Consider the following 25,544-nt stretch of genomic DNA (forward strand, 5'->3'; position numbering starts at 1 on the left):
GGAGAAATGGGCTGAGGTAAACAGGATGAAGTTTAACAAAGACAAATGCAAAGTGCTCCACCTAGGAAGGAAAAATCAGTTTCACACATACAGAATGGGAAGAGACTGTCTAGGAAGGAGTACGGCAGAAAGGGATCTAGGGCTTATAGTGGACCACAAGCTAAATATGAGTCAACAGAGTGATGCTGTTGCAAAAAAAGCAAACATGATTCTGGGATGTATTAACAGGTGTGTTGTGAGCAAGACACGAGAAGTCATTCTTCCGCTCTACTCTGCTCTGGTTAGGCCTCAGCTGGAGTATTGTGTCCAGTTCTGGGCACCACATTTTAAAAAAGATGTGGAGAAATTGGAGCGGGTCCAGAGAAGAGCAACAAGAATGATTAAAGGTCTTGAGAACATGACCTATGAAGGAAGGCTGAAAGAATTGGGTTTGTTTAGTTTGGAAAAGAGAAGACTGAGAGGGGACATGATAGCAGTTTTCAGGTATTTAAAAGGGTGTCATAAGGAGGAGGGAGAAAACTTGTTCACCTTAGCCTCTAAGGATAGAACCAGAAGCAATGGGTTTAAACTGCAGCAAGGGAGGTCTAGGTTGGACATTAGGAAAAAGTTCCTAACTGTCAGGGTGATTAAACACTGGAATAAATTGCCTAGGGAGGTTGTGGAATCTCCATCTCTGGAGATGTTTAAGAGTAGGTTAGATAAATGTCTATCAGGGATGGTCTAGACAGTATTTGGTCCTGCCATGAGGGCAGGGGACTGGACTCGATGACCTCTCGAGGTCCCTTCCAGTCCTAGAATCTATGAATCTATGAATCTGAGAAGAAATCTAGTCTAGTATGTTTTGGTTTCAAGTTTATGTTTAGTCTTTCATTTCTGAGATGATGAAGAGGAGTTCGGTTTCACAAAGTGAGGAACACAAGTTCTAAAAGGAGAAGGAGAACTCCCAGTGAGAATGTTGAAAGAATTCTGGTCCAGTCATAGCAAGTAGGCTTTGTTTAGAAATTCCAGGAGAAAGAGGACTTAGGCCACCTGGAGTAGAACATTTTGGTCAGCCACTAGTAGGTGCAATTGGCTCAACCTATATAATGCATTTATTTGTTTTGCAAATCCCATCTATGGCACTTGAAAGGTTGAAATCTGATAAGTGATGGATGACATTCTGGTAATCTCTGATGGATAGGCAAAGATTCAGATGTGGCATTCTGAGAATACCAAAGGTCAGGTTTCTGTGTCAACAGAAACATGGAAATTGCAGTCAGTCTGACACTGCTTTATAGCTACTTGGATAAAGCTAAGTTATGCTGCTTGTTTCCTTTGTGTGGAACTACTTGAGAGGTCAGAGAAACTCATGTAAATGATTTCCCCAAAAGTCTTACACATATTCCAAACCCTTTCCTCTCTACTGGCAACTCAGAGGCACTGAGATTTCCATACAATGTTCCTTGCTGATCCCCAGCTCCTCTTTGCCTACATTCTTGGATGTTTGATCCCTTTCAGAAAATTGGAGTTGTAGGCTCGGATTGTCAAAACAGCACAGCATCCAACAGCTGCCACTGAGGGCAAAAGGGAGCTGAGGGTGCAGAACACTTTTAAAAGTCCAGCTTCTTCATTTATATGCCTAAATGGCCGCTGAGATCTTTTGAGAATCTGGCCCCAGTGGAGAGTACTGAGCATTTTCCAACTGTGGCCCGTAGTGTACTCATTTTCATGGCTTACTTTGAATTGGCTCTATCATATTATTTCGCATTATATGCAATGAAACCAACACAAAAAAACACCTCCAATGAACAACCCCAGGAAAAAGAGAGTCTCCCCTATTTTTGTATTTATGTATGAAACTCTCAGATTATTACAGACAAACTGGTATTGGACACATATATTTAAGGTTACCTAACACTTTCCATTATAAGCCCCAGTAGGATGGTGTACCCTGCACCCATAGTATGCTGGGCAGTGCATAGAGTGGTGGGGAACATGAGCTCTCCTCCTTCTCCAGGATATTATTCTTCAAAGGAAACAAGGTGTGAATAGTCCATCCCAGAGAGACAGCCATCGCAGAGGCAGCACAACATGGGGTGGTTGGTCATGTGCGCCTCTGTGTGAACCCCCAAAAAGGCGGGTGACAGTTCAGCCCTTACTGAATAACAGAGACAGAAATAGAACCTGGGACTACTGACCCCCTAATTTCCAGTTCTCATCACTACATACACAAGGTAGGTCTACATTGCAGCTGGATTTGCTGCCAGAGTACAAACCCATGCAGACCACCCCTTGGTATGTACTTGGGTGGCTAGCACAAGCAATCCGTTACACTATTACTTTTAGCCTGATAGAAACATGTTAGCTCTGCTCAAGCTATTTGACCTGGGAAGCATGCACCCAGCTGCAGCGTATACATACCCATAGATTCTGGTTTAGATCTGATGCTAGTATAAATCTGAATTAACTCCATGGAAGCCAATAAGATTACACCCATGTAAAACTGGTGTAAATAAGATCAGAGTTTGGAACCTTGGTTTTGTATTATTTCATATTACAATAACTCTTCATTCTAGCCTTCAAGCAGTGATAATCAGCTTCTCTTTTTAAAATGAAAGCAAAGATTTCATTGAGCACTTAGTAATATTAATATAAACACCTGTCACCAACTTCCTTCTTGTGCCCCTAATTGCTTGAAGCACCAGACTTGTCAGATGATTTGCTTCCTATATATTTAAAATATGTCTTCCTGGTTCCTTTGTTGTCTTTGATGTTTTTTTACAGTCCTAGACTTGCTGATCAATGTAGTCTTTTCATTTCTGTTTAGTTTTCATTATCCTCCTCTTTTAATACGGTGTTTCACATTTCCAATAAGCTGCTTTCTTTTCCTTAATTGCTGTGTTCATCAATATGCTTTTTTGTTCTGCCTACTCCACTTCTACCAGGAAAATATAATGTGTGATTCATTTTTCTTAGAACATTCTCTCTCAGTGCTGGTCCCATGCCTCTGTTATTCATAAAGTGTGTGCATATAACACTAACTGTGCTTATGCAATTCTCTCTTTCCATTTCTAAGGGCTGCGTTAGCACTCCTTGCATCATGTGTGGAAGGGAGAGCAGGGACTGTATGGCTGTTACTTATCCTCCACTCCAAGAGAACGGATGTAGTGGAATGGAGAGCAGGAGGAGCATTGGCTTTGTTCCTTATAACTAATATGCCAAGAAAGATGAACCAACACAATTTTGGGAAAGTAAGTTGTACCCTAAAGAGGGGTGCAGGAAATTACACCTCCACAGGAGCTGTGGGTGAACAGGGCTCCTCTGGGAACAGTGCAGCTATGTACTTGGGGAGAGACTTAAGGCTCAGGATAAAATTTTCAAAAGGGCCTAAGTAACTTTGGAGCCTAGATCCCATTTTCAAAAGTGACTTAGGCACTGAGGGCCAGATTTTCTAAGGTATTTAGATGTTTACGATGCTGTATGATTGAATATGATCATTTATATCATTGATATTACCACTGTTATATAATTGCAACAAATCTTATACAAAATATGTCATGTAAGGTGTCAATGGAAAAGGAATGATTTGGTAAGCATGACTATCCTGATTAAATCCATGTATAATCTTTTTATGTGAAATTATGATTATTGGCTATGTACTTGCATTTTACACATCTCTTGTGTTCCTGGGTAACACCCTCCAGACAGAATATTATATTAGGGCCAGACTGCTATGTGTTGATGGCCCATTAAGAACACCCAGCTCACAATGGGCCACTGAAGAAATTAATTCGGCCCAGTAAGCTTTTCCTGTGGATGCCTGAGAAAGAATATGGGTAATGGCTGCCCCTGTGAGTCATCAAAGCATATAAGGGCATGTGATATGCTCATGTGACCCTGAACTCCATCTTGGGCCAGTAATTTTCCATGCACCTGGACTGTGGGCTTTGTTTGAGACAGTAAAATTCCATGCACATGGCAGACGATTTAAAAAGCACCAGATGCATCTCCATCTTCATTTCCTGCTTCATTTCTCTGGACTGGATTTCTAACAAGGAAGTTCTAAACAAGGACTGATGACTCACAGTTCATTTGGGTGATTCCAGAGAGCCTTTTTAAGCTAGCAGTTTATTCTATCACTGCTGCAAACCTGATATGAGGACTTTGCAATCACTTGTAGGTATATGATCTGTTACCCATTTTAACTCTCTTTTTCTCTTCTTTTATTATTAAACCGTTAGTTTTTAGTTTTACTAAAGGATTAGCATCAGTGTCATTATTGGGTAAGATCTGAGTTATATATCGGCCTGGCTAGGTGGCTGGTCCCTTGGGATTGGAAAGACCCTATAACTGATTAAACTGGTTTTCAGTAACCACTCATCATAAAGTCTAGTGTCTGGGTGGTGAGCCAAGGGCTGGAATGCCTAAGGAGACTGCATTTTTGACTTCTTATAACCAGTGTGGTGATACAGAAGTTCACTTTTGTTACTGACTTGGTATAATCTATGATAGCAAAACTACCAGTCTGGGGTGAGCCTGCCTTGTTTCTCAGTGGTCTGTCTGAATTTGGTATCCTTAGCTGTGACCCACTGACTGACAGTGCATAAAGATTCTGATTGGTGCCTAGTGGGATTTTCAAAAACTCCTAAGCAGGCACTTTGGAGTCAACCAATTGGAATTAGGCAGCTATCCTGCACAGCCAGTTTGCAAATCCCACTAGGCCCCTATCTGCCTCTTTAGGTGCCTAAATACCTTTGAACATCTGGCCCTTAGAAGTCTAAGTCTCATTAAAAGTCAATGGGACTTAGGCATCATTTCATTATTTTAACCTTGATCTAACTCTCAATGTTAAAAATATTTTTTTCAATTTGATCAAAAATAACAATTACAAAGACTTCGTATACAGTGGCCAAAGAAAAATAATAGAGCACTATGTTGATTTCTTTCAAACAGAAATCAATGCATAGTCTTTTTCTTATGCAATTGTATGTATCACAAGGCAAAAGAAATCAGAAAAAGACCCAACAGCATATGAATAGATTTTCAAAGGCTCACAGTGTGTCACCAATAAAAATCAGATTTGAAGACTGAGAAATAATAACAAACATTTTCAAAAATTATTTAGATCTTTCCCTATGGACAGTGGTATAAAATGGCATCTTAATTGAACTTTCTTCCAGTGCTGCAAGGTTTGCATTGCTGCCAGGTCTGCCCATGAGGGTCTGCCCATGAGGATCCTGTTGCAGGATCATGGGTGCAACTGTAAAATCATGTAGCAGGTACCTCTATGGCAGTCCTTGTATACTCATGTCAACAAAGTAATGCTCAAAACTCCTCACTAGCAACAGAAATATACAAAGGGATAGATCCACAAAGGGATTTAGGTGCCTAATTGCAACTTTAGGTAACAAAATCCAAAATTTATATCCTCAAAACCCTCACTCAGCTGCTGCCTAACCCTGTAGGAGCCTAAATTCCCACTGGTAAAGTCCCTCACACTACCCTTCTGCTGGGGAGCCATGTGCATTGCCATGTGTTTTGATGCCCAGGATCCTAGCACACATCTAAACCCTGGTGGGATCCTCAATTTATCTTACCCGGGGGGCAGGTCCATCAGCTCAGGCTCTATGCAAAATGGGTTGGTGGCTCTCTTATATGCAATTGCCCAAAGATAGAGCATTGATATAGAATGCAGGAGATCTGGGTTCAAGTTCTGACTCCATCTGATGTGGAGCAGGGGCTCAAACACAGATCTCTCATGAGTCCTCCTAAACACCAGGCAGTGTGATATTCTGGCATGTGTCTTTCTCAATCTCTTATGTTGAAGCTGTTCCACTATGTATAGAATATTTAACTACTCATTGAGCTAGAGAAAGTGAAAGTGAATCTTGGCCACTGTTTAAAGCACTCACCAAAGAGAGACAGGATACAGGCCCTGCTCCACAGGGCTATAGTGGTATTCTCATGCCAGCTCTGACCCAATGACTATTCAAGTAGTTCATACAAAGTGGAACAGCTTCAATAGGAGACACTGCAAGCAACATATCTCAGTGGAGAGGGTATTCTCCTCAGAAGTAGGAGACCCAACTTGAAGTTCCTGTTCCATATCAGGTAGGGGCAAGGGAAAATTGAAATCAGGTCTCCGACTTCCTGGATGAGTGCTTTTACCACTGGACTAAACATCAGAGTGGGAGCAGTGGAACCCCTACCAGTATTGTTTTATGCAGGACCTGATCTGGTAAGCAGCTTCTGAAAAGTTGCTGTGGGTATGCTTGCTGGCAGATTTTTAGGCACCTTGGGGACTTTACCAGCAGAAATATAAGCACCTCAGGACTTTAGATGCCTACAGGGTGAGGCAGGAGCTAAGCAGGAGTTTTGAGGATCTGACTTCTTTATTTCAGTGCCTAAAGTAGCAGGTAGGTGCCTAACTCCCTTCTGAAAAAAATTACCTGTTATATCTGGTTCAGTTCAATACTACATTTAGCAACACACCTACATATTGTATATGTGACTAGCATATATTAAATACACACACAGAGAGACCACATATAACATTCACAGAATAATCCTCCCAACATCAGAGTGAAATTATATTAATGCAAGACCCTTACAAGCACCTATGTTAGTGATTATTTATGATTTTTTCATAAGAATATAAAATTCCTTCAATTTTAAAAATTACAAATCTTTGCAACTGTTAACAATTGCTAACCTGCTGTAGAAGCCATTTGTACTGTATCTTTTAAAAATCCCAGGAAATTTGACAGGGTGAAATTAGATGAGGGTGAAAAGGGCTTCAGTATTAAGAATAGGCAGGCTGACAACAGGCATTAGTAGCCTTTCTTCTTCACTACAGATAAAAAAAAAAAGGATTTTATTTTTGATCCAAAGATAACTTTATTCCTTATCTCCTGTTTTTTTATGCCAGGACCCTTTATGATGTGCCTTAAGTATGATATGTCTTTTGTCGTTAGACAAAATGTTGTTTTCCTTTGCCTGCTGCAAAGCCATTACATGCCATCTTTACCAGAATTTCCTCAACAAGAGCATCCCAGATTTCTAAAGTGTTAAATTGAGGTTATTCATTCAGACCTTTGGAATAGATTTCTAGAGTTCTTGCTGCCATTGCTGATGTTATTGTACATAAATTATTAGTAAAAATAATTGTTCCATTTGAAAGAAATCTGAACAGGATTGTGATGTACACTTTCTTCATTATGGGTCTCCAGAACTCACTGAAGACAATTGGAGTTTTCTGCTGACCAAAATGGTCTTTGGTTTGGGCCTTAATGAGGCAATCTGAATAAAAATAGTTCTCTTTAAGGAAAAAATTCTCTTCTTGGATTTAGATTTTGAGTCTGATATTTAATAATTACAGCTGACTAAAGAACAACAATTCTGTTTCTCAGAAACATTGAGATTTTGAAATTTTCATTCCTCAGTGGAACAAAACCAAAACGCTTTGAACATTCTGAACAACAAAACTGTATCAAAACGTTTTTTAAATGTGCATGTGTCGCCTAGTTAGGGATGTGGGAGATCTAGGTTCAAGGCCTGCCTCTGGTTAATTCAAAGCAGAAATCATCATACTGCTTCGCTAGAATTCAGGCAGAACAAAGACTTGAACCAGGGTCTCCTAAATTCCAGGCCAGTACCATTACTAAGAGGCTGTAAGAGTGGAAGCATGTGTCTCTTTCTCTCTGCCTGGAACCAAAAAAAACGGCTTAGTCATTACTGAAACATCTCCACAAAATGGTTTTGAAGATTCAACCAGCTCTATTAAAAATGCCAGCACAATAGTGGAATCAAGATCTTTCCTGAGGAATAGAGAGAATAATATTGCCTTTACTTGTAAATAGATATGCACAGTCTGCATAGCGTTTTGCGTACGTGTGGATTGAGAATACTGCATGGACTTCTTCCCATCAGTTTCAATGGTCCACAGATTCACAGATTTTAAGGACAAAAGGACCATTATCATTGTCTATTCTGATCTCCTGTATAATATAGGACATATGGGATTCCTGCACCAATCCCATAACTTCCTCTTGAACTATAGCATATCTTTAAAACAGACGTCCAATTTGATGTAAAGACTACAAGTGATGGAAAATCCACCACATCCCTAGGTTCTAATGGTTAATGACCCTCACCTTCACTCTGATGTTGGGAGGATTATTATGTACATGTTATATGTGGTCTCTGTGTGTGTGTATTTAATATATGCTAGTCACATATACAATATGTAGGCATATTGCTAAATGTAGTGCTGTTAAATGTAGTCTTAGCAAGCTTCATCTTCCAGCTATGGGATCTTGATGCCTTTGTCTCATAGATTAAGGAACTCTCTACTATCTTCTCCCCATTAAGTATTTATAGACCATGATCAAGTCACCTCTTTAACTTATGTGGGATAAACTAAATAGACTGAGCTTCTTTAGTCTTCCATTATAAAAGGCATGTTTTCCAGCTCTCAACCATTCCAGTATCTCTTCTCTAAACCCTTGCTAATTTGTCAACATCCTTTATTATTATTAAGTTAGTTAGTACTGCAGTAGCACCTAGAAACTCCAATTATAGACCATGGCCCTATTGTGCTAAGCACTGTACAAACACATAATAAAAATTCCCTTCCCCAAGGAACTTATAATCTAAATGAGTATGGAGACCAGAACTGGACATGGTCTCCTAGTAACGGTCTCATTAATACCATATAAGGTGGTAATCACGCCTCTCTACTTCTACTCAACATTCTCTTGCTTATACCTCCAAGGGCCACATTTGCTTTTTTAGCCACCACATCGTTATGGTGGGGGTCAAGCTCAGCTGGTTTTCCACCACGATCTTTAAGTCCTTTTTTGAATCCTTGCTTTTCAAAATATAGCTCCCCATTCCATAAGTGTGACCTACATTCTTGGTTCTTAGATCTACGATTCAGCATTTAGCTACATTAAAACACATGTTGTTCAAGTGAGCCCAGTTTACTATCTGATCCAGGTCTGTAGAACTGACCTGGTCTTATTATTTACCAAACCAGCAAATGTTTGTGTCATCTGCTAACTTTGCCAACAATGCTCTTATGTTTTCTTCTAGATATAAGATATGGAATAGCATTAGGCCAAGAACACAGTCCTGTGGACCCTATCAGAACTGCCTTAATTGGATGACTTCTCCACATTTAGAACTACTTTTTTATATCTATCAGTTTTTAATCCATATAAGATGTGCTACATTGATTTTGTATAGATTTTTTGTAATCAGAATTTTGTGTAGTACTAAATACCTTATAGGAGTCTAGATATATTATGGCAACAGTTATTTTTGTCAGCCAAACATATAATCTCATCAAAAAACAATAATTTGTTTGCTTGACAAGACCTATTTTCCACAAAGCCATATTTATTGGCTTTAATTACTCTACCATCCATTAATTCTTTACTGATTGCATCCCATATCAGAATTTCTATGAGTTTGCCTGGGATCAATGTCAGGCTAACTGACCTACAGTTATACAGGTCATCCCCTTTGCTGTTTTTAAATATTGGTACAACGTGTGCTTTCTTCTAGTCCTCTGCAATGTCCCCAAGTTATCCAGTCCTGCAGATTTAAAATATGATTTACATTAACAGTTACTCTTTAACATCCTTCCCAGTTATTGTTGTAGGAGAATTTCATTATCATTGTAAACTGTGAATATCCAGCTTCTTGATTATGATGCTTTCCTTGTTTGCATCGATTTTAGAATGCACTGATTTGATTTCAGCCCCACCTTTCACCCCCTGGTGTGTATATATATATATACAATCTGGACCATAAGTGTGGGTGTATATATATATACACCCACACTTATGGTCCAGATTGTCCCCTCCCCTCATAAAACCTTTAGCCAGGGGATATTACATTGTAGAGATCTCCTCACATCATATTATCAGGGGGAGTGAGGTTTGACAGAAGGCATGTCCTTAAACATGAAAGATTCTTGCGGATCTGCAGGAGGACCTGTGCCTCTTCACTAATTGTAGCCCCAGTCCCTCTTGCCTGGTTCCTTGAATGCAGCAGCCCACAAGTCTTCTGGTACGGGGTAGGCTCCACAGTGGTGATAATGCAGAGAACTCTACTATCTTCTCCAGGGATTCTCTGCAAATGAAGATGCACTTCTCTATGGCCAAATAATTTCCACTCTTCCTCTTCCCGCTCCAGAGTGGGCCATGTTAATTAATCATTTGACCAATTGTTTGCTATGTGTAACTACAACACAGGCATTAGACAATCAGCCTGTTGTAACATTGTTTCAACAGTAACAAAACCAGGAATAGAATTAAGTTGCAGAATTATAGACGTATAAGATTGATCAGTATTTAAAAGGAATAATTATGTACTAGATATCTAAATAAGGAAGGCTAAAATGCAAGACCTGTAGGCTGAGGCCTGAAAGATTTTAGCTTTGCTATTTTAGGCCTTGGAGATAAGAAATGCTGACATAAGTAACTGAAGAATAACCGGATGCCATAAGATTATGGGAAAAGAGGTACCAAGGGTAATACTGCAAAAAATTACCTAGAAATCACAAAAAATGCAACATAGAGTAGTCACATCTGTATCTAACATGTGTCTTAACCTCAGGATACAGGTTATACATCAATGTTAATGAGACTAACAGGAACTATACACAACCTATAGGAAATGGAGTCCCTCAGGTTTCTAGGAGACACCAGACCAATAAGGAAAAAGAGGGTTGACACTTTCATGCACATGCGCAGAATGTAGGTATAGGCAGAATCACATTATAAAAAGGGGGAGCTCAGAGTGGGAAAATTGAACTTCCTATGGGAAAACTCCAGCAGGAATCATCCCTCTACTGATGATCAATCAATGAGACACCCATCAGACCCTAACACTATCTAGCTGGATGTGAGTATCTCTATAGTTAATACTGGTTCATGGAAATATCTAGGAGTTGTATATGCTGTGACATTCACAACTTTGTTGGTAACGTTAATAAAATTGATAACAGATAGTGGACCTTGTTCTTGTGATTGTATGTGTTACTTGCCTATGGTTTCATGTGTTCCTATGAGCTCTACATTTAAAATAAGCAGAGGTAACTCTGTTCAACCTGAAACTGTAGCCGCCAGAGACAAACCCTCAATGATGTAACATAACATAATTAAAACTAACTTTAAATAAAAATAAAGGCTACACCAAGAACCTGTAGAAAGGCCTCCACAGGGTCTGGAAGAGATGTGAGGAGTTGGTGCCTCAGAGGTGGCTGTTCTCCCACTTCTGCACAGTAGTGGAGAGACCCACACATGGAGATCTTGTAGTGTGCAGATCTGGAGAGGGATAAGTTATGCAGTTAAATAAAAATTACATCTATTCATTTTTGTTGGGTTTAAATATAGTAGGAAATATTTGCTGAAACCATTTAGAAACTTTTATACTGTATTAGCAAATCATGTCTCATTCAGTCTGCCAGGTTTGACATAACACAGTCAGCTATGTTGTATAATGTGACATGCTGACATAATTGGAGCTGTCATGTCATCCTAATGATAGGCCATGAGAGAAAAATGAGGGAAAAAAGACATGACTCAAAATATCATAGCTAAGATGATGATGGATTTCAGTGAAAAATATGCTCTTGCTAATTAAAATAATTTGAAAACTATAATATATGTACATATATGTAAGTGTGTATGGGTAATATACCCATGTATAGAATTATAATAATTTACATTTTTATACTGTTAGGGAAAAGCCCTATAGAATTTAATAGGGATGAAACCAATAGGAGTCTATAGAAATTTAATAGCATTATATAGAAATTGCTCTAACATTCTATAGAATTAAATAGCTAATAACATTCTTTTTAAGGGACTTTTTAAAACCTTCTTAAAAGAAAATTCCATCAGATGCTTAAAATATGTATAAATATTATCATGTAATTAAATTCTAGAGGATAGCTCCATAAGACTGGTGTCATTTGGTTTGAAAGACTCCAAAGGAATGAGTGTTATATTTATTACCTGTAGATTTATCCACATACAGCAGAGTTGTAGTATTATTCCCCATTGAGAACATGCATACAGTCACAGTAAATGCTTAGGCATTTTTAGAGAACATCTGTTACTGTTACTTTGTGATGGCTATTACTATTATACTGCAGCAATGCAGTGTTGTAGCCATGCTGGTGCTAGGATATTAGGGAGACAATGTGAAGAAAAAGAGGATCTCTGTATAGCTCATAAGCTTGTCTCTCTCACCAACAGAAGCTGGTCCAATAAACAATATTACCTCATCTACCTTGTGTCTCTAATGCCAGTTAAAATGAACACAAATTATGCAAAAGTATTTTGTCCAAATTTTAGTATTTTACTAAAAGCATCCAAAATGTTGTATTCCAGAGCTCTAACCTTGCAGAATGCTATCATTCTAGAATGCTATGAAAAGTAAAATGTGTTTTTTTTCCGTGTCACAACAGCTGAGCACTGTCAATTCCCATTACCTTCAATGGGAGTTGAGGGCTCTCAGCACCTTGTAAGTCTGGGCCCCAAATGAAGATCTCTGTAATTTCCAACTGTTAACCATGGACACAGTTGTGTAGGCCATGCCCAGGAGAAACTCCTTACTCAGTAAGGGCTGGATGATTGGGTCCCCTGGGGTCAACTTTTCTGACTATTTCTATATAATCACATATGATTTGCCAGACGTAATTTGACACATATCTAGACTTTGTCATACATCCATTTATAACAGACACTTTTTCTTTGTGAGTTCCCTTTCTTTTGAATTAAAAATAAGACTGGAAAGTGTAACCCAGCTGTGTATTTCTTTAGTAAATAAGGAGTCTTCACTAATTTAATTTATTAAACATTTTACAACATAATGGAGGAATATACCCACTGTTTCCTTCTCAAACTGATATTGTAAAGAAGCAAACAAGATTATACAAAGCCGTTAAAAACAAGAACTCATGACATTTAAAATATATGTACAGATTTCCCAAGAGAAAATAAAAACACATCCAGAAGGAACTCACTTCTAAAGATGAAGTGACACAGAGTTTTATCTAAATGAAGTAAAATCCATGTAGGGGAAATAATACAGCTGCCAGTTACTTCCAACAGAAATTCAAGGTTGGAGAACACAGGATGAGAAGGAGAGCTACCAAAATACCAGCTATTGACCTAGGTCATCCCCTCCTGTGGTAAAACCTGCAGCAGGGGGTTGTAGATAGGAAATCTCTCTTTGCAAAGATCTGTTCACAACATCCTCTCAGGGGTTGGTCATGTGGCTATTCCATAATACATTTAATTTTTCCAAGGGTCTTTCTTTTAAATTATTTTAGATTTATTAGAGCCATTTAATATGCTAGTCTATACTTTTATAGAGAAACAAGAAAAGTATATATGTTGGATTGATGCTTGTTTTTTAATATGTACAATATGTTTTTTAACATATGAATACCATATGAATATGAAGTACCATGAGGTTAGCCCAGCTAGAAATGTGTGAACAAATTATTTTTGGTTTACCAGCAGTTCTGAAAAATCAATAACAGGTCAGGTCAAACTTAATCCCAAATATTTTGGAATTCTCAGTTAATTGAAAATGTTAGAAAAGTTTCATTTCAGCTCAAATGAAATGTTTTGTTTCACACAAAATATTTTGTGTCAGGTTTTTTAATAAAAGCAAAGGAAATAAAGGGCTAGATTCATAAAACGAGAGGAGGTGGTAATGCCCCCTCATTCCCCCCGACCTTTGTACCAAATAGCCCAATGGTTAGTACACTCACCTGGGAAGCAAGACACCCAGGCACGAGTCCCTGCTCCAGGGCAGGAATTTGAACCTGGATCTCCTGCAGGCAAAGGAAATGAAGGATTAGATTCACAAAACTGGTCTGGAGTTAGGGACTTGTACCCAAGTCTCCCTGCTATCTGAGTGCCTTAACCACCAGGAGATTGGCTATTCTGAAGTGGGCTGCTCTCAGTCTCTCCTGCCAAAGCAGTTCCACTTCACATAAAGTACTTCAATCATAATTGAATAGGCACAAGAATAATTCTATTGACTGGTGGCTAAGGCATGCACCTGGGAGTGGAGAGACCTATGTTGAAGTCCCAGGTCCAGAGCAGGGATTCAAAGCATTTCAGGTGAGCACCCTAACCACTTGCCTATTGGGTATGAGACCGGCATCATCACCAGTGGTTTTGTGAATGTTTCCCTAGTCTTCTCATAAATCTATCCCAAATAATCAAAATGGTTCATTTTGATAATGTAAAAATGGTTCATTTTGATATCAGCAGAAAAACAAAATGTTCAGACCAAAAGCGTTCACCAGAATCAACCCAAATTTGCTAAATGTTTTGGTCAATCCAAATCTGCCTTCTTTGGTAACAAAAAAAGATTCATCCAAAAAAATGTGCCCAGCTCTAATACCAGCTTTCCTGCAATGCAGATACCCAGCTTGAATTCACCTGAAATTGGATCCTCTCTTTCGTATTTACTTTAAAATATGGTAAACAATGCAATAGTCTTGAAGGAATATGCTATTGATAGGAGAGAATAAAATTTATCATTTGGAAAAACAGAGTCTATTAATGTTGTTTTCTTTTTCAGAAGAACTTCATTTCACAGATTCTCAGCAGCTCTCAGAGCACTTGATCAGTTCAAAAACAGGCAAAGTTAATTAATGATTTCAATTTCAAAGCACCTTTGATTAACTGAAGCCAGTACATAGGGAGGCAAACTACTTTTCATTAATGATTCTTTTTATCGTTTCTATTATAAAATGCCTCTAATTGACAGCACATATTTTCAAAACAGCCTGTATTATTAGATTAGAAAACTGACGCTGTTCACATCTGGGTACATGAGCAAAAATAATTAAATTTAATAATAATGAATAAAAAAAACCTTACAGTAATTCATCATGCTACTACTGTAGCATGAGCAGTGAAGTCTGAGTGGGTGCCAAATTAAAAAATGAATCCATAAAAATATGCCAATTACTATAACTGTAATAAAATTCCAATCCCTGTTCAAGTGAATGTGAACCATAATAATCATTCTGAATCTCAGTGGGGCCTTTGGAATTTGCATTTCAAAATTGCCCTCAAACATACAATAGACAAGAGTAGTGCTGTATATTAGCTTTAGAGATCATATACAGCACAACAAGCTAAGTAAAATAGAGGCCCTGACTGATTTAAAAAAAATCTACATGATGCTGCAACTTAGGCCTTGTCTACTCTACGGGGGAAGATCAATCTAAGTTATGCAACTTCAGCTACATGAATAACATAGCTGAAGTCGACGTACTTAGATCTACTTATCGTGGGGTCCATATTATGTGATGTCAACGGGAAATGCTTTCCAGTTGATTCCCCTTGTGCCTCTTATTCAGGTGGAGTACAGGAGTTGACGGGAGAGCAATCAGCGGTCGACCCGCTAAATCGATTGCCGATGCATCGATCGCCGCATGTTGGACCCCCGTAAGTGTAGACAAGTCCTTCGTGTTCCTACATTTATTGTGCTGTTTCCTAAATTTAATCAATGGTCTCAATATACTTTGCAAATTTTTCCCGAAATCATCATTTGTATACTGAAAGCTTCTGAAGGCACATACATATGATTCTGATTATTTAAGCATACTGCATTCTTCTCAGTTTTGTATACAGTGTCATTTGTCAAGCTTAGGAAATAGGGTTAAGAGTAAATAGAGAACTCTGTATGTTTAGAAGTTTTTAAAGTGTCCTCTTACACGTATTGTACTGCAAACTAACTTCCTTTTCAGCAGTTAAGAATCGATTGTTACTTGTTACAGCCAAGAAAAGTATTGTATAAATGTCGTTTAAGCAATGCAGATGCATTCGTCAATGTGAGGATTGTCTTACCTTGTTCCATATGAAAGAGGATAAGCCTTGCAAGGGTGACTTTCATGATGGACTCTCCATGACCAGTTGCAGAGACAGCACCAACAAGGTTGTCAGCATAGCCACCTGAACCTGTTTACAAACAGCATGTAAATTATATGAACCAGTTTAATCTGCTTGGCAATTGCAGCACAAATGTTTGTAAACAAAGCAAATTTACTCTCAGCCACTGTCACAAGAAAAGCTTTGAAATACTTTACATTTATTATTTTGCACTGCACAGCTCGTAAAATAAAATAGGAACCTACCATCTGAGGCCTACAAACCCTGAAGCAAGCAGACACTTTTGATGGCCAGGTTTCCCACAGCCACTGTACTTCAGTGTGACTCCTTACTTTGGTAAGGACTATTCAGATGAGTCGGGGTTTGAAGGAGTGGGTCCTAAGAGCTGTTAACATTGCAGGAACATCCAAAACAAAATATAAATCTCTTTCAGGGCAACTAGTTCTTTAATGTAAGTGAATTATTCAAATGTGAATTTCACAGGACCCTTCTGACCTCCATTTATCTCTCCAACCCACCCCCAACCCAACCATTTTGGCTGATACTTGTCTCTATTCTTTGGGCACTGGTAAGTGAGATAATTTCTCTCACTAATTCCCCATCAGCGTGCACAGTTTGAAAAAGGATAGCAATTACATTTCATGCATATTTCATTCTCAGAACCTATCTGCAGAAGAACATTACAGAAGTAATTAATGTGCTTTGTCGTGGGAGGAGTCAAAGGAAAATGTTCCCCCAGCATCGAAATGTAGTCACAGCTCATTCCATTATTTGGGAGTTCATTGATAAACCTTTCCTACATGTCTGTAGCCAACCATGGACTGTACTGTCAGTAAATTTCATAAGTGAATTTCACCCTACATGAATAGTGCTGCTCTTTTTCACCATCATGGACAGCAGAAGCCTTGACATCTTTCCTGAATCTGTTCCTTTTCCTCCCCATCCCCTTGCAAAAAAAAATGTATATCAGCATTCTACTGGCACACCAGTGAGGCAGTCTAGAAATAATTTATGTATTTTTCCCTAAAACAAAGGTTTTCTGCAAACATTTTGCTTTCCTCAGCAGTATGAAAATAGATAGTATGAATGTGTTTTCTGAATATATCATGTAAAGAGAAAAAAGACTTGAATAGGCAACACTGCCACAAGACTCATAAAGTAAATGACTTTTATTATATGAATGGAAGTCTAATCAATGGGACAAATTTATCAGCAGGCCTCACATATACACTCACAAAATTTGCAAGTGCATCCTTTTGCATTCACTAAGACCTGCATTTGTGTGTCTAACATGCATATGCAAATGGAATTCAAGCTGAGCAGATATATGCAATGTATCTGGATGTATCTGGAAAATCTATGGGCACATATAGGGAGGCTGGTTGAAAATATGGACTTAAATATTCATTTAATAATTAAAACTATTAAAGAATTTTCATTTAAGGTAAAGGTAATATTAAATTGAAGAGCTTTTCCAACTTACAAGATATATATTTTTAAAAAGCTAAGTTTGTTTCCCCTTGCTTTAAGATGGCTGTGAGATTTCTGGAATACAAATACAAGGCATATCAACTCATTTCATTACTCATTTATATGGAGCTATCTAGTGCTGCTAGCCACTGGAAGTGTTTATGATTTTTCATAATTTATGTAAATCTCCAACTACGATTTTTCCATGTATTATAGATGCAAAATATTTCTTTTCTTTCAAGTAGTCAAAAGGAGTTCTTATTTCCCAAGAAAATGTTGTTATTTTAGCTGCTTGATGGCTTATATGGAATAACATGGTGATATCAGCCCAGTTCAAAATGTCACCATAACAGACAATGTTTTTGCAAATGCTTTTGCACATTCTTAGTATGAGATATATAATTATTGCTATTGAAGTCAATAGAACACATGTGAGTAAAGTCAGGCCATATGTAAGTGTTTGAAGGACCAGGGATGTAGTTAGTAACTTTGTTGCCAGTATCAATAGCAAGTCCAAAAACAGAATGAGCATGCAGACTGAGGTCTTATCTCTTACTGGGTGGCCCCTGAGACAGGGTGGAGAGACTTTGACAAGGAAGTCTGGAGAAACTTGCAGTGAGACTGCCTGTGCTGTATTTCATCTGCAGTTAAAAAGGGCACACTGAGTCTCCAGGGCAGTCAAACTGGCACCTTTCTTAAGCAATATATTCACTCCATTCACTTGAAAATATTACAGAAGAACATGAATTCTGCACTGTTGGAAAGGATGGATTTCTATGATGAGCAGCTTTTTGTAATACCAGGTACTATGCTAGTCAAGGAACCTGATGAGAAGATGATTGTGTGAGTGACTGTAAACTGCAAAATGGTGATGCGCTCTTGACAAGAAAAATGTGAGCAGTAATACATGTCAGAGAAAGCCCTCGAAGCCAAAAGCTGCAGAGTCTCAGGAGATGTAGGTGAATTGACTGGGAAGGAAAAACTTGACTTTCTTAATCATGGCACCATTTTGACACTAGTTCAGAAAACAAAAGTATCTTAGTAAATGTCTCAATATGCAAAAACAGGGACACTCCCAAACTGTAGGACTTTGGCAGAGAATGGACATAAAAGGGCTCCTAAATGCTAGATACACAGGTCACGAGAGCATGATGAGAGCTGGACAGCTGAGCATCAATCATTATGCTGAAGACCAGACTCTAGGTCAAATCCCGTTACCTATAGTGGGTACGAACACAGTGAATGGCTTTGTAAAACCTTTACTTCGCTAGAATTTATGGATAAGCAGACAAAGGTGTTCTGCTTTGTATAAGGAGCTTAGTTTAAGGCTACATCTATACTATGATCTAGGAGTGTGATTCCCCTGCTCCATACGTGTGGTAGCTCTCATTGAGCTAGCATGAGTATAAATAGCAGTGTAGCTATGGTAGCACAGATTGGAGAAAGTCCAGAGAAGAGCAACAAAAATGATGAAAGGTCTAGAAAACATGACCTACGAGGAAAGATTGAAAAAAATTGGGTTTGTTTAGTCTGGAGAAGAGAAGACTGAGGGTGGTTGTGATAGTCTTCAAGTACACAAAAGGTTGTTATAAAGAGGAGGGTAATAAATTGTTCTGCTTATCTACTGAGGACAGTACAAGAAGTAATGGGCTTAAATTGCAGCAAGGAAGATTTATGTGAGACATTAGGAAAAACTAATCCTAACTGAAGGATAGTTAAGCACTGGCAAAAATTACCTCAAGAAGCTGTGGAATCTGTGTCATGATCTAAGACAAACACCTGTCAAGGATGGTCTTGATAGTACTTAGTCCTGCCTCAATGCAGACGACTGGACTAGATGACCTATCGAGGTTCCTTCTAGTCCTAATTTCTATGATTCTATAGTAGCAACAGAGGCATAGCTTAGCTGTACTGTGTATGTACTCATCAGTGTCATGCATGTTTGCATTTCGCATGGCGAAGGCATGCATCTGCTGCCACCACCGATGCTACCCTGGCTACACTGCTATTTATTTTCATGCTACCTCAATGATAGCTACCATGACTATATGTTTGCATAGGCACTGACTCCATGGGTGCTCCGGGGCTGGAGCACCCACAGAAAAAAAAATAGTGGGTGCTCAGTACCACCGGCAACCCTGCGGATAAGCACCTCCCTTTCCCCCACAGCACCTTCCACCCGCCATCGGCCCCGCCAATCAGCTCTTCTCCCTCCCTCCCAGCACCTCCTGCCCACTGCAATCAGCTGTTCAGTGGTGGGCAGGAGGTGCGGGGCATGGGTGCCAGGTTTATATAATTTTTGGTTGTGCCCTGAACGGAGCCATCCCATCCATAGGATGGACTGGGGCAACCACCCTGGGCCCCGGGCTTTGTGGGGGGCCCACACTTCAGGGGGACACAGGGTCCAGGGCAGCCTGAGGGGTTAGTGGGAGGCCTGGTGCAGGCAGTAGCAAGCGACCCGGCCGCAGCCCACCCCTGCTTTGCCCCCTTCCCAGCCCCATTCCACCCCTTCGCCCAAGCCCCCCAGGCTGCCCTGGACCCTGCATCCCCCTCAAGTGCGGGGCCCCCCAAAGCGCAGTAAGCCCAAACATCGGTGGAGCCGGGCCCACATTCCTAAATATTGGTGGAGCACAGATACCACAGGCCCATATAACTCGCTGCCTATGGTGCTGGGGGGCAGGAGTAGGAGTAGAGGCAGGAAGAGGCGGGGGAGGGGTGGAATGGGATGGGGAGGGTGGGGGCGGGAAGAGGCAGGGCAATGGTGGGAGTGGGAGTTGGGGGAAGGAGTGGAATGGTGTGGCGACGACAGAGGAAAGGAAACAGAACACCAGGTCTGTGGTAGCCAGAAAGCCTTAAAAGCTTCAAGCCGAAAAACCTCCAAGGAAAACTTTCCTGGGGTTTTTATTCTTTCTACCTCTCTGCTTAAAACACTTCTAACTGGTTACATTCTTGCGCATAGGGAAAGCATACAGTGTACAACAACATGAGATAGCAAACCCATATCTTGTGCACGTGAAAGCCAGCTGCGAGGGAGACAAACAGGCCAGCCAAGAAGTTTCCCAAAACACAGACGCTGGGCTGAAGGCCACTCCTGCCTTGTAGCCATGGAAACAGTGTGCCGTAACCATGGGCAGGCAAATTGGGAGCTATGCATTCCTACAGAATGGGGGCAGGGCCTGGGGTGGAACAGGGATCGAGCACCCTCTGGGAACTGAAGAAGTCAGTGCCAATGCGCTTCACCACCCTCCTAGTGAAATAGTTTTTTCTTAATATCCAGCCTAGACCTCCCCCACTGCAACTTGAGACCATTGCTCCTTGTTCTGTCATCTGCCACCACTGAGAACAACCTAGCTCCATCCTCTTTGGAACCCCCCCCGCATCAGGTAGTTGAAGGCTACTATCAAATCCCCCCTCACTCTTCTCTTCTGCAGACTAAATAAGCCCAGTTCCCTCAGCCTCTCCTCATGTGCCCCAGCCTCATAATCATTTTTGTTGCCCTCCACTGGACTCTCTCCAATTTGTCCACATCCTTTCTGTAGTGGGGGGCCCAAAACTGCATGCAATACTCCAGATGTGACCTCACCAGTCCCGAATAGAGGGGAATAATCACTTCCTTCAATCTGCTGGCAATGGTCCCACTAATACAGCCCAATATGCCATTAGCCTTCTTGGCAACAAGGGCACACTGCTGACTCATATCCAGATTTTCGTCCACTGAAATCCCCAGGTCCTTTTTTGCAGAACTGCTGCTTAGCCAGTCGGTCCCCAGCCTGTAGCAATGCCTGGGATTCTTCCATCCTAAGTTCAGGACTCTGCACTTGTCCTTGTTGAACCTCATCAGATTTTTTTTAGCCCAATCCCCCAATTTGTCTAGGTCACTCTGGACCCTATCGCTACCCAGATGTCTCTGGACCCTATCGCTACCCATGCTCTTGACTCCAAGGAGAGGTGGGGCCATAGCACAGAGGAGAGAGTCGTGAAGGAGGCAAGCTTATGCAGTTATAGCTAGGGTCCTGTATTGCTTTAATCTAGCTCTGAAAATCATCCCTATACAGATGGTCAGCCCTAGGCCTGTGGGAGTTAATTGGATGCAGAGGCCTTTTGTTGGCCCTTTGCACAGAGGTAAATTTAACCCTCCATGTAGAATACAATTCCCTGTTCACAGATGGCATTTTAGGGATAAGTAGTTAATTAGAAAGCTGAAACTTTCTCCTGAATTCTTACTTGATGATCAAAAGTCTGATTCTATAAGGTTAAGGGAACATAATGGATATTAACTTATTCAAATAAACTACAAGAAAACTTAAGAAGCTCTGAATTTAAGTTTGACCAGAACACAAACAGGAAACATTTCTTCTCCTGTGAAACTATCATTTAAAGTTTGCAGTGTTGTTGCAGCCATGTTGGTGCCAGGATATGAGAAAGACAAGGTGGGTGAGGAAATACCTTTTATCGGACCAACTTCTGTTCATCAGACAAGCTTTCAAGCTCCACAGAGCTCTTCTTCAGAACTCGAAAATGTGTCTCTTTCATCAACAGAAATAGGTCCAATCAAAAATATTATGTCACCCACCTGGTCTCTCATCAATCATTAATACCTTAAAGTGGTCAGAGCCTTGGTTTTACATCACATTCAAAAGAACATCATGCTCCCTAACACTACATATAGATATTGTTCTGTACCTCACTGAATCAGACCTAAGGGAACCACCAAAATCACTTAAAGCATCTGGATCAGGGATCAGCAACCTTTGGCACCCAGCCCATCAGGGAAAACCTCTAGAGGGCTGGGCTGGTTTATATACTGCAGTGTCCTCAGGTTCGGCTGATCGCAGCTCCCACTGGCTGCGATTTGCTGTCTCAGGCCAATGAGGGCTGCGGGAAGCAGTGTGGGCTGAGGGATGTGCTAGCCGCCTTTCCCGCAGCCCCCATTGGCCTGGGATGGCGAACCATGGCCAGTGGGTTGCCCATCCATGATTCTGGATAGTTCCAAGTCTCCTTTGCAAATATCAGATCTAATCCTGTTTAGCTTATGTGATCTGACAAAATTATCAAGTTTCCATTTGTCATATGTGCCATTGTCAGCAGTGACATCTGTGATCAATGAGGGAGATACCTGTTTTACATTTATGAATATTATATGATCATTATTCTTTGATTGTTACTGTATTGCTGGCTATTATCTACCAAGGGTTTAAGTCCTGCAAGGACTAGCTGTACTTACGTTTAGAAAACGTTCTATGATTTCAGAAATGTGCTATTGTCAATACTAGAGCTGAGCAAATAATTGAATTTTCTGTTTTATGGCTGAACAGAAGAGTCTGAAAAACCTGATTTCCTTTTTTGGGGTGGGGGGGGGAAGGGTGTGTCTCAAAATGAAGTATTTACAGTTCAGTTTGAAAATGCTGAAATGAACCTTTATTACTTTTCCTAAAAAAATTCTGACAAAAGTATTTACTGAATTTGACTCAAATTTTTGAATAGTTTTGGTCATGCCAAAGTCGCATCTTTTGTCAAATAAACTACTAAACGGAAAAATTTCACCTAGCTCTAGTCAGTACTCAGTCAGACAATCCAGTACTCAGTCAGACAATCCAATCCTACCTCTGAAGTTTCACCTCCACTCAACTCTGGCTAGTCATGCCAGGGGAGTGGGAACATACTGATGGGACATTAAAACAGAGTCTGGTTCTGATAAAAGTAACCTGATAGACAGAGAAGAGACTCTGGGAGATACAGAGAGGGATTGTGGAGAAACATAAGCTGATTCTCTGATTCTGAAGTGGTGTCTGAGCTAAGCTAAAGACTAATTAACCTAGGAAGGAAAGGTTAAGTTTAGGTACAACAGAATGTGTTTGGGTTTCTATTGTTTTAACAGTTTCTCTCTGCTTGTTAAATGTCTATGAACCGCTAAGTCATTCTTGTTTTTGAAGTGCTGATCTGATAAAAATACATGGGCCAGGCAAGATTTTCAGAGGAGCTCAGCTCCTACCCATCTAGACACCCAACTGAAGTGGTTAGATTTTCAAATATGCTCAGCAGGCAGTAGCTCCCCTTTTAAACAATGGGAGGTACCGCATGCTGAGCAGTTTTGTAAATATGACCATTTCATTTGGGTGTCTAGAGGACAGCTGAGCTCTTCTGAAAATGTGGGCATACAGGAACAAGTTTCATGATCATATGGTTTGGGAGTGATCAGGGCCTATTAATGCTATGTTTAGAATTATAGAAACAAAAGTATATTTATTGTTTCCACATTAAATATATCATACATTAAATTGCTGATCTAAATTATTAATATCCATTTTGTCATCATTATCCCCTGCCAAATATATTTATATTCTCTCTTTCTTTCACACACACACACACACACCCCAACGCGCGCACACACACACACACATTTTTTCATTACTGTTTTATTGTCAGTGTGGCATTTGTTTATATTTTTGCACTGCATCCTTTTAATGTGAGTTCTTCTTAAGATGAATTTCACCCTAATGCAGGGGGCCAAAACTGTGACCCAGACACAAGTTAAAGGCCATGTTAAGGAAGGGCTCAAGTGATTCAGAGGGCCTTGTGTGGGTCTTAGGGGAATTTCACCCATTTGGAACATATCCAGCCCCTAGCATCCTGCTCAAGTAGGTAGGCTTGGCACTTGGCAGATGTATGGGGTTCTGAGAAGAAATCCTACCTCAGGTTGTGGAGCCATGCAAGGCTCAACACCAAATAGGGGTGTCTGCCCAAATCTAGCCACCCCTCCTTTCTTCAGTGTAACATGGCCATAAAAGAGTAGGCTAGATTTGACCAATATTTCAAGGAGTATTTACTACATAACTGTAGAACAGGGGAACATACGCCAAATTTTCATTTATGAAAATTGCTTAATGTTTTTCTGGGCCCATCAGTGGTTATCCTAGGTATATATTTTGTTCTCTTATCATAAAATGCGAACACTGCATAGTTATAAAATGTAGAAAACAACACAATAGGCATATCTGAAGATCTTGCACTGTTTTAACTCTTTTTCTCCCAATAACTATCTTCCATTACTATCTCTGACTGTTTTACTTTCTAAGTTAAATTTAGGGACAGGAGCTCGTCATTTTTACTGGTGTGTTAAGTTGACACACTCACTGATAGTGTTATAAAATAATAAGAATAGCAAAATGATAGGTAAGTGGAACACACCTTTGCTAAATAATAATGCTATTTCTATAGGCCTCCTCTGATGGAGATTTACTTCTGCCTTACAGGCCAGATCCAAAGGTCATTCTAAATATAAAAAATAAAAATAATGAATTAATGGAGATATCCTATCTCCTAGAACTGGAAGGGACCTTGAGGTCATCAAGTCTAGCCCTCTGCCTTCACTCGCAGGACCAAGTACTGATTTTACCCAAAACCCCTAAGTGGCCCCCTCAAGGATTGAGCTCACAACCCTAGGTTTAGGAGGCTAAGGCACAAACCACTGAGCTAGCCCTCCCCTCCAGTCTAGGCTGTGGCAAGCCTCTCAGTGACTTTGATGGTCTTTCAATTGGGGCTTTTGTGCAGAAGTTACAGCAATACTTCACTCTGCTGCTGGGAGACATAGTTTTGAATGTCTTGTGCCTCATTTCTTCATAGTGACTCTTCTGCCATTACAAACCAACAGGAGCCCTGTATTATGATTTCTATAGTTCTCTAGCTGAGTTTTGTGCTTTAAAAATAACATTTTTTCTCCCTAAAATTTCTAAGCATTATTTGCAGTTTCCTTTGGGATGGAACTTTTGGTTTTGGCTATATTTTTTTTCTTAAATTATGAGACCCTTTCAGGCAGTTCTGCTTCATCTGACTTCTTCCCCAACTGCTGTACCTCTGGCCTTTCCCTCCCTTGGCCCAGCAAGCATCTTTTTTTATTCTTTATCCCTTTGTGTGCCTTTTAAAGCTATTTCTGTACTTGTCTTGCAGTTTCAGAGTTACAGCCGTGTTAGTCTGTATCTGCAAAAAGAAGAACAGGAGTACTTGTGGCACCTTAGAGACTAACAAATTTATTAGAGCATAAGCTTTCGTGGACTACAGCCCACTTCTTCGGATGCATATAGAATGGAACATATATTGAGGAGATATATATACACACATACAGAGAGCATAAACAGGTGGGAGTTGTCTTACCAACTCTGA

General features: G+C 40.1%; 1 protein-coding gene across 6 annotated transcripts in view; it reads right to left on the reverse strand.

Annotated features, from left to right (window-relative positions):
• Window positions 1–25,544, reverse strand: part of LOC117875202 (isoaspartyl peptidase/L-asparaginase-like) — a 230,381-nt gene that overhangs the window by 11,748 nt on the left and 193,089 nt on the right. For 3 of the 6 annotated variants that reach the window (XM_034766243.1, XM_034766245.1, XM_034766244.1), the window contains exons 6-7: window positions 15,873–15,983; window positions 13,775–13,837 (exon numbers count right to left, since the gene is read on the reverse strand). In XM_034766243.1, coding sequence (XP_034622134.1) covers window positions 13,775–13,837; window positions 15,873–15,983 — 174 coding nt within the window. Of the gene's footprint in view, window positions 1–11,157; window positions 11,313–13,774; window positions 13,838–15,872; window positions 15,984–25,544 lie in introns of all 6 variants that reach the window. The other 3 variants (XR_004645209.1, XR_004645210.1, XM_034766246.1) reach the window with 3 other exon arrangements.

This window comes from Trachemys scripta, chromosome 3 (assembly GCF_013100865.1).
Source record: "Trachemys scripta elegans isolate TJP31775 chromosome 3, CAS_Tse_1.0, whole genome shotgun sequence".
Taxonomy (NCBI): Eukaryota; Metazoa; Chordata; order Testudines; family Emydidae; genus Trachemys; species Trachemys scripta.